The sequence below is a fragment of the Durotheca rogersii genome (assembly GCF_024521655.1).
Source record: "Durotheca rogersii strain YMJ 92031201 chromosome Unknown GGS23scaffold_13, whole genome shotgun sequence".
Taxonomy (NCBI): Eukaryota; Fungi; Ascomycota; class Sordariomycetes; order Xylariales; family Xylariaceae; genus Durotheca; species Durotheca rogersii.
In genome coordinates, this window is record NW_026251244.1 from 718765 (window position 1) to 727830 (window position 9066).

Here is a 9066-nt window from a genome sequence, read left to right on the forward strand (position 1 = left end):
GACATGCCGAAAGGAAGGAATTCCTGTCAGCGGTTGTGTTGTTGCGTGGGTAGGGCGTGGTGGTTTTGGCAAACGAGACAGGTCGGAGGAAGAGGGTGGAAGGATGGGACGAACTTCGATGTTTTCTATCTGTCGAGGCATTAGGGTTTGCAGCAAAGAATGCCCCGTCAGCGACCAAGCACGCACACTGGTTGCCCACAAAGTCAACATCTCCTTATATTTATGTACGTACCGGTAGGGAAGCGAGCGGGAAGTGCAAATTGTTGCTGTAGAACCGCGTGGTGGATGGGCTGTACCTTTGGCAGATCTAATATTGAAGAGGTATCTACCTTACGAGTCCATGAGACCCCCCCCTCCCCCATTATACGAAAAGGAAGACACACACGCCCTCACAGCCACACCCAAGCGGCCCGTTCAGTGTCGAAAACGAGTTGAGTACACAGGTGGCGGTCCTAGGTCAGAGAACAGCACATCGACACCGAGATGGGAGCTTGGGCTAGACGACAAATGTAAAGACAAGAAAAGATTTGACGGAGGGAGAAAAATCAAAATAAAATAGAGCCGGGGCTGCAGATGTTGTATTATTTTTATTTTTATTTTTTACATCCCGGTATGCAGGTTTTAATGCACGGTTAGGAATACCTAGGTAGGCTGAGCTAAGTCATCTGACGCTAGGACGAAGACGAGAAATAAACGGTGATAGAAGAATGTGTCCCGCCCGCGCTCGCACGGTATGTGCTGACGGCACCTGCTCGTGGCCGACGCAGGTTCATTCAACTCCGATAGTTCAATAGCTTGTTTGTGCACCTATACGCGGGTAACCCGTTTAGAGCTATACGGGAATGCCGTCCTGAAGACGATCCGCTGCGCATATAGGGGGTAAACCCCCCGGAACGTTTCCTCCGACTGCAGGCCGCCTAGGACCCTCCCATCCGACCATCCCCCGTCACGAACCGGCCTTCGCTCTCTCCAAGCGCTCCTCCGTCATCTGGAAGCATTCGGGCAGGCCGGTGTCCTCCCAAGTGCCGCCGAGGATGAGCTTTGCCACGCCCGGCGCGCACGTGAAGATCCTCGCCATGCCTAGAAAGTTACACAGTAGCATTAGCGATCATTAATCTCAAACCACTTGGACCAACGACGGCATATTTTTTTATTCCTCTTTTAGATACGGGAAGGCTCTACTCACCATGACCGTTAAACCCGGCACAGATCCACTGGCCGTCGCGGCCGGGGACGGGGCCGACGAGCGGGACGGAGTCGGGAGTCATGGCGACGATGCCGGCCCAGGCGTGGAGGAGGCCCTCGCCGAGGCGCAGGCGGGCGGGGTCGCAGGCGGGGAAGCAGGCGGCGAAGTGGGCCAGGGTGTCGTCGCGGACCTCGGCGCTGACGAAGCTGTCGTCAGGGACGAGGCGGGCCGCTTGCGCCTCGGGGCTCGCGCGCGGGTTCGCGATCGGCGCGCCGAGGATGACGATCCCGTCCGCCGCGCGCTGCGCCACCGAGTAGAAGTGCTTCAGCGAGTGGCGCAGCGACATGGTGCTGCGCAGGCGGCCGGTCGCCGACAGCGCCGGCGGCGGCACGAACGCGTGCGCCTGCGCCCGGTTCGGCGTCACGAAGCGCGCCAGCGCCGGCACCAGGTGCGGCGCGAACGCGTTCGTGCAGTGGACCACCGCCGCCGCCGCCGTCGTGCCCCGCGGCGTCGCCACCTCCCAGCGCTTCCCGCCCGCCGCCGCCGCCGCCGTCTGCGACTCCGCGAGCCCCGTCGCCGGGCAGTGCGTGAACAGCCGGACCCCCCTGTCGAGCGACCGCGCCAGCAGCCACTGCGCCAGCCGCGCCGGGTGGACCGACCCGGCCGGCCACTCGTACGCCGCGACCGCGCCGGCGACGCGGGTCGCCTCCCGCGCCGCGTCGCCCGCGTAGAACCTGACGTGCGAGACGTCACCGCCCGCCGCCCGGTACCGCGCGAGGCTCTGCGCGTTGAAGTCGGCGAACTCCGGCGTCATGCACACGTCAAAGGTGGTCGTGGGATTGAAGTCGCACGGCACGCCGTGCTCCCGCACGAACTCGCCCACCTTCTCGAACACCAGCTTCTCGTTCGCGATGACCTTGAGCGCCTGCTCGCGGCCGTGCAGCTGCTCGTACATCTGGAACCCGCGGAACGCATCTGCACCGGGTCGACGGTCAGCGAATCATGCGCTGCCAGGGACTTCTCTCTTTTTTCCTTTTGCTTCTTTCCTATGCAGGGACGGGACTCCGGTATACTGACCCGGTCGCACGTGGCCCGCGTTTCGCGAGGTTGCCCCGCTAGCGGCCTCCCTCGCCTCGAAGATGACGATGTCGCTCGGCGGCACGCCCGCCGCGACTAGCTCGAAGGTCGTTAGGGCCCCCGAGAGGCCGGACCCGATGATGACGAATTCCGCCTCTGCCGGCACCGGCGCGTCCTGGTTGCTGTGCAGGATCGGGTGCGACCGCGTCGTCTGCTGCCAGAACGACAGGCACGGGTCGGGCACCGGCAGGCCGGCAATCCTCTGAGGTTCGTTCGAGGCGGGCCCCATCGTCACAGATAGCTCTTTGGTATGGCGGGAAGAGAGGGGGGACGGGCAAGCGAAGGCAGGTAGGTGGTTTCTACGTCATCGCGGGCAAATCGGTGGCGACCGCCGAGGGGGTTGTGGGCTTGAAGGGGGAGGGCTTTTAAAAGGCGCCTCCCGGCTAACGGGCGAGGCGTCTCTGCGGGGAACACCCGAAATCACCACCGTTCCGACCGCGTGAGGAGGAAGAGGAGGGAAAGAGGAGTTGACGCATGACAATGGCCTGTTGCGCACTTGATAGGCTCGCCCGCTGGGGATTTTATCGACTAGGCTCGGTGCTATCCTTACCGCGTCCCTCCCGATTGATAACGAGGGATGGAGATACCGAAGTTGATGGGTTTTAGGCTTCAACTGCTCCATGAGGAATAGTGAGAAATCGGAGTTGATGCCTGAGCCCCAACTTGTCCCTCGGAAGACTGCTATCACAGTCTTCGATGCTGTGCCCAGTGCCCGTAAACACGAGGCACTCTAGTCTTATACACGCTCCTACGGGTACAAGTGACGAACGTTCACTGCAATAGTTCCAGGGCCGTATCTCCAAACTTCCCGGTTCGCGGGGCTCAACCCCTGTCCGAAGAGATAAACTGCTATCCGACTCCGATCCCGGAGGCCGACCTGGTCAAACCGGGATACGCCGCGGGCGTGCTGCCTGGAGTAACTGAAACGAGCACATCTCATCAGCAAATAGCAGGTAGAAGCGATTGCATGCATTCTAGATACGTAAATACTACGTCGAAATAATAAGTAATATGCTGATGCTGTGCCTAAAGTACAGACTTGACTAGGGGTATTTTCATTATTTTTGTCCCAACGCCCGCTCGGTATCCGAAGTCTAACCATACCGCGAACTCGTCCACGATCTGGCCGAGTCCGACACTTCTACCAGAAAAATCCCCTATTTAACCGCCCCTCCCAAACCGGAGCCACCTCTTAATCGCGGATGGCTGCTCACCACTCTTTTCCCCCTGGCCTTGCCCCCCTTGCTTCGCGTTGGCAGCCTGGCGCTGTAGGCGCTGCTGCTTCCAGCGCAAGAAATAGCAACAGAAGGGGAAGAGGGCAATGTTGACAGCGGTCCAGGCGAACAGTACGCCGAAGTTGAGCCCGATCTGCGAGTGCAGGTCGAACAGGATCTGTCGACTCGCCTGCACGATGTGGTGCAGCGGCCACGCGTATCCCCATCTGAAGAAGCCCGGCGCCAGGTCTAGCGAGTAGAACGCCGCCGAAACGTTCGTGATGACCCACTACGCGAATGATCAGTTAGTTCATGTCCTCGTGCGTAGGACGGATAGCCGAAGGAGTCAAGGGGTGGAGTGGAAAAGACGAGCGACTCACGAAGATAAGCCAGGCAGCGGTCCACGGTTGGCCGATCATCATACCGACGTTCTCGCAAGCAATACCGAGGGCGTTCATGCCGATAAAGTTAACCATCCAATACACGACGAAGGAGCCGCGGCCGTATGCCGTCGCATTGAATGCCGGTTCCGTTGGTGACGCCGGCCCTGTCGAGAACGGGATCTGGAACGCGAGCGACACGAACGAGTAGACGAGCGAAACACTGAAGTACGTCATTATCGTCGCAAACAGCCGCCACACGATCAGCTGCCAGAATCGCAGCGGCGGGTGCCCCTGGGGGATGATGAGTTTCTGCAAGTCGCCCTCTGGTTAGCACGCACACACGCGGCGGGAGAGAGGAGACACCGTTTCCGAGGCTAAGTCCTAAGCTGGTCCTAGGGCTGACCCGCTCAGTAGTTCACTCACCATGTGTATAGGCAGGAAGAAGGCGAATGAGAAGAAGGCTACGATGATTAGGTAGATGAGGCCGATGCTAACAGACGGGCTGGCCGCGGCGGGCAGGAAGGGGCGGAGATCAATAGTCAAGGGCGCGACGGCCGGGGTCAGGGCGGCGGGCGCAAGCGCAAGCGTGTCCCGCGAGACGGACTCGTTGGCCATGACGATACGAGCCCAGGTAGGACCGAAGTCGGCGGCAAACTCGCGGGCGAGCGCCTGCAGCTGCGGCGTGAAGTAATTCGAGAAAGTAGTCTCGTGGCGTGCCGATTGCACGATGAACTGGACGGCACCGGTCGGATCGTACGAGGCATTGCCCGTCGCGACAGCCTCTTGCAGTAGCGCCGTCGCGTTCGCGTGAATGATGACCGCGGCCCAAGCGTCCCAGTCGTACACGCCCCGTCGTACCGCGATCGGATCGAAATCGTAGCGCGACGGCGGCACCGAGACAAACCCAAGTGCTGGGGGCCCGCCGGCCGCGGCGTTGTCGACGAGGCGCTGTGCTGCCGCTCGCATCGCCGGCCCGACAAGTGGCGTTACGCCCTCGAACGGGGTCACCTGCGCGTCGAAGTCGACGATGTATACCGCAAGCTTGCTGAGATTGCTCTCCACGTGCGACAGCACGGCCCAGAACAGCGACAGTACACCAATGATGAAGAAAAGAAGGTATACGACTGGGGATGTGGTAAGCCAAACTACCGACACTCGACATCGCACAACGGCGTATGGGTTCGGAGGGGAGACGGTGTGGGAGACTAACGGATTCGAAACCACTCCCACGCTACCTGTTTGCGGATATTGGCCATCCTAGGGTCCCAGTACCCAGCGGTCCGACGAGGCTTCTGGAAAGGGGCCTCCCCGCGCGCTTCCTCGTCGCTCGTCGGGGCGTTCGCGATCGTGCTACCGGATCCATTCCGGGTTTCGACGCCTTGGTGGGCTATCGTGGTAGGTTGGTGCTTGGGAAGATCATCTTGGCCAGCTTTAGCGAGGACCGAAGCGTCCGGTGGAGGCTCGTTCGGCGGCATGTCTTGCTACTCTGCCCCCCTTTCTCTCGTCCTCTTTCCTCTTCGAATCTCAGAAGGGGGCAATATTGCCGGGGAGGGTGCCAGAGAGGGTGAACCAGCCAAGAAAGTCAGGGTCAGAGTGACGGTGGTTGTAAGAGAGAAAGCCTTTCCCAGGTCGAATGGGGAGGCTGATCGCTGCTGTTTCGCCTTCGAAGAGAGGAGTCTGGTGTTAAACATACCTACCTCGGGCAGGTATATATGTCTTAACGACTCGTGCAGCAGTAACTCCGACCACCCTTCCCCAGCCTTCACGTACACATCGTATACCACGGCCGAGCCGAGCTCGGGGGTATTCGCTACGATCTAAAGCCGCGCGATCCTAAGCCCAGTGAGGGAAGGTCACGTCGCGAACCGGACCCGGACAGGCGGAAGCGACCCTCCTTGATTGGACCTATGCCTACGTAAAGGGAAATAGGGGAGAGTCACCGTCTGGGTGTGATCAGGAAGTAGACCAGGCCAGGGCCTCACCCCTGTTTTTTTTTTCTCTTGGTGTGTGGACCTTGCGGCGGAGTTGAATTTTAACCCTACCTGTCGTAGCCGACGCAGATACGGCGACGAGGAGGCATCGAAAGACCAAGCGGTGGCGGACGGAGCCTCGGCACTGGCAGACCCAATAGCCAGTCAGCCGCCAACGTGATGAGGAATCGGTGTGGGTGCCCGCCGTCACCACCCAGCCCTAGCAAGACCTACCTAACCTACCTATCACCGCGTCTTGGGGACGGAAGGAGGGTGGGTACTACGCTCCCATCACAGCCGCTCAATGCGACAAAGGCTCTCCACGTCAAGCCAGGCCAAGTCTCCCATCTCCATCTCCAAAAGCGCGAAAAGGCGACGTGGGACAGGCGCGGCGAATAAGACAAAGCATCAGAACAAAGCGGAGGGGACGAGCGAGCGAACGAATGCCATGTCATGAAGGAAAGGAAGCCGGGTACGCTGATTCGTCAGCCAGACGAATGAGCGTAAGATGGTGGCTTGATGCCGGGTGCTCGAGCGATGGATCGCTTGCCGGCTGGGCTTGGGCGAGGAGAGGAAGAGGCAAAAAGGATGCGGGACGGACTGGCGAAGGGACGAGCAGAGGGACGAGAGAGAGAAGGCCTAGAGGCGAGGCGACGGAGATAAAGGGCTTAAGGTTGGTACTCTTTTTATTTCTATGTTTTTTCTTTTCGTCTCTGGTCGCCGCGGGTTGAAATATTGAGGCAGGCAGGGACATTGGTGTTGATGTTGCGACGCCTTCCTATCGAACGATGTGTAGCCACTTCGCGCCTTCACACGGGATGGGTAGATGTTACCTGCCCTTAAGTACCTTTTTCATGTACATATACAACCTACCTGAGTATCTTTACATCCGTGGGGAGGCAGGGAAGTACATGCCCTTCTCTACTACCTCGTCGTACACAATACATGCATCCTTTCTCCCTCTTACCTAACCTCATCACAACCCCTGCCCACCACGCCACGCCACACGCCTGCCTCTCGTTGACACATGCAACCTCCCCCAACGGGAGCCACCTTGCCGCATGTGGGCATATCCCTAATCACATCCCTAATCACATCCCTATTCTCGTTACACGACTAGGCACACGCACAATATTACATACGCAGCTCGCTGCCAACTTACACATGCTGACATTGGCTCGCGCGACTGGCACGGAGGGAGGGGAGGAGATACGCCGCGCTGACCCAGCGCTCCGGCACGCGCGTGCGGACTTACCGCCTGTAAGTAAGCAGGCCGATCGCCGCGAGCCCAGCAGCAGCTGAGTGAGAAAAGCGAGAGACGGGGTGGGGATCGTCGCCTCAAAGGGGAAGGAGGCTGCTGAGGAAGATTGCCCTACCGTTACCGCCAGGCGGGGAGGCGAGCGGCGGGGCCTCCGAGAGTTTCTCCTCTCCGAGCGCAGCTAGTTCCGCGCAGCGGTGTTCTGCGCGCGGAGCGGTATGGCCAAGGGCGGATTGCCTAATACCTACCTACCTAAACACCTTACCTATCTAGGGACCTTTAGGGACCTAGGTTAGGTAGGTAGGCATCTAGCACACCCTCTCCAGAGCACCTAAGTGGGCGCCCGCCGGGATGGCCAGTAGCTGGTTTTTAGCGGGAGCACTGCGCAGAGTGCACCTTTTCCAGCGAAACCCAGACCCGAATAACAGTGAGCGAGCCGTCGTCGCGGCCCTGTCTCATTATCTCGTGTAGATAGAATGCGTGACGTTAAATATACTTCTTCTTCTTTAACCCACTGTCTACCTACCGACTTACCTACCTGTCTATCCTTCTACTCGCCGGCCAGCGACCCGCCCCAGCCCAGCCCAGCCCAGCTCGCCAGACGCCGCCAGGTGGCCGGGGGCGGAGTGTCGCAAGGCCGCGACGCGCGACGGGCCGGAGTTTTGTCGACGATTACGGGGGGGGGGGCGGATCTTCGCTGCCGTCGGCGCATCCACACCCGCCCGCCTACAGGCTAAACGGCAACGCAATCCGCACCAAGGAGCCTCTCTTGCCTGCGCGCTGAATTTACCCATGCTGGTGGCTGCCCGCCCGCCCAGGGTCCGCGCCGCGCGCAGGCGTGCCGTCGCCGCACCCTCGCGCCCCCCTCCGCGTCCTCCCTCCTACCTCGCCGACGGACGCATCTTCTCTCTCTCTCTCTCTCTCTCTCGCCGTCCTGTCCTCGTGCCGCTTCCCTTCGCGACGGCAGCCAATCGCCTGCGAGGTGCGCGATCCCGCCAAGTCTAGTCTGTCAGATCAGATCGAGATGGAGGGGACCCGAGAGAGCGTAGTCCTAGATATACCTATCTATCTTGCCTTTCCAGATCCTTGATTGCTTATGGGGGAGGACCAGGGGCGAGAGGAGGAGTTTAATTACATTCAAGCTGCAGGGAGCAGGACGGCACTGAGATGCCGCGCGAGAGACGTACTGTATATACCTAGATAATTACTACGCTGCCTTCCCTCCCTCCGTCTCGCCCAGCCCAGCCCAGCCCAGCCCAGGCTAGCCCCAGCTCGGGGTCGGCTCCCCCCCAGCCAACGCGCCTCTCCTCCCCTCTAGACTCTCCCTGATAGCCCAGCCATAGTCTCGCTGTCCCTTTGCCTTCCGCTATTTCAGCACCTATAACCGCAACGTTTTCCCCCTCTCTCCCTCTCCCTCCCTCTCTCTCCTCACTCCCCCCAACCCCCCCTCCTCAACCCATTGTTCCCCGCAGTCTCTCCTTTGTTCACGCCTCCCTTCGCCGCCCTTCGCGTCATCTCCCCGCACCACCAACCCCAACACGTCCCCGCGGGCCGCCGCCGCCGCCGCCGATTCGCCCGCGCCGGCGCGGTCGCCGCTCGTCTCTTGCGACGCAGTCTCGTCGCTGGGCCGGGACGCGCGTCGGTGACACAGAAGCGCGGGACGAGGGGAAGGGCGTCGCGAGGGGAGAGGGAGGGTGATGAAGACGATGACGGGAACGAGGAGGTAAGATGCGAGGGGGAGGCCTTGTTGGTGCCACCGCGCCCGGCCAGCTCGGTGCCGGAGAGGAGGGAAGGGTGGTGGTGGTACAACGACCGTTATGCACGAATCTCTACTTCTTTATCTGCCCTACGAGCGAGAGACTACGAAGCAGACCACGAAACGGTAGTAATAACACAGTCCCCCTCGACCATTGCCGGT

At 60.4% G+C, this 9066-nt stretch overlaps 2 protein-coding genes across 2 annotated transcripts; both read right to left on the reverse strand.

Annotated features, from left to right (window-relative positions):
- Positions 1 to 632: 632 nt before the first annotated feature.
- On the reverse strand, positions 633 to 3265 carry GGS23DRAFT_610661 (FAD dependent oxidoreductase). Its single transcript, XM_051520346.1, has 3 exons — positions 2264 to 3265; positions 1187 to 2161; positions 633 to 1080 (listed from the first exon to the last, which is right to left on the reverse strand). Exons 1-3 carry the CDS (start codon positions 2550 to 2552, stop codon positions 947 to 949), a joined length of 1398 nt encoding a protein of 465 aa, XP_051371164.1. The 5' UTR covers positions 2553 to 3265; the 3' UTR covers positions 633 to 946.
- Positions 3215 to 5732, reverse strand: GGS23DRAFT_101126 (uncharacterized protein). Its single transcript, XM_051510936.1, has 4 exons — positions 5131 to 5732; positions 4344 to 5044; positions 3918 to 4229; positions 3215 to 3826 (listed from the first exon to the last, which is right to left on the reverse strand). Exons 1-4 carry the CDS (start codon positions 5393 to 5395, stop codon positions 3485 to 3487), a joined length of 1620 nt encoding a protein of 539 aa, XP_051371165.1. The 5' UTR covers positions 5396 to 5732; the 3' UTR covers positions 3215 to 3484.
- Between the last annotated feature and the right edge of the window lie 3334 nt (positions 5733 to 9066).

Coding starts and splice junctions, on each gene's coding strand:
- GGS23DRAFT_610661 (XM_051520346.1), bottom strand. CDS start 2,552: ATGGGGCCCGCCTCGAACGAACCTCAGAGGATTGCCGGCCTGCCGGTG. Junction 2,162..2,263: donor CGCGGGCCACGTGCGACCGG/GTCAGTATACCG, acceptor GACCCGGTGCAG/ATGCGTTCCGCGGGTTCCAG. Junction 1,081..1,186: donor TGCCGGGTTTAACGGTCATG/GTGAGTAGAGCC, acceptor GTAACTTTCTAG/GCATGGCGAGGATCTTCACG.
- GGS23DRAFT_101126 (XM_051510936.1), bottom strand. CDS start 5,395: ATGCCGCCGAACGAGCCTCCACCGGACGCTTCGGTCCTCGCTAAAGCT. Junction 4,230..4,343: donor TCTTCCTGCCTATACACATG/GTGAGTGAACTA, acceptor GGCGACTTGCAG/AAACTCATCATCCCCCAGGG. Junction 3,827..3,917: donor CCGCTGCCTGGCTTATCTTC/GTGAGTCGCTCG, acceptor TCATTCGCGTAG/TGGGTCATCACGAACGTTTC.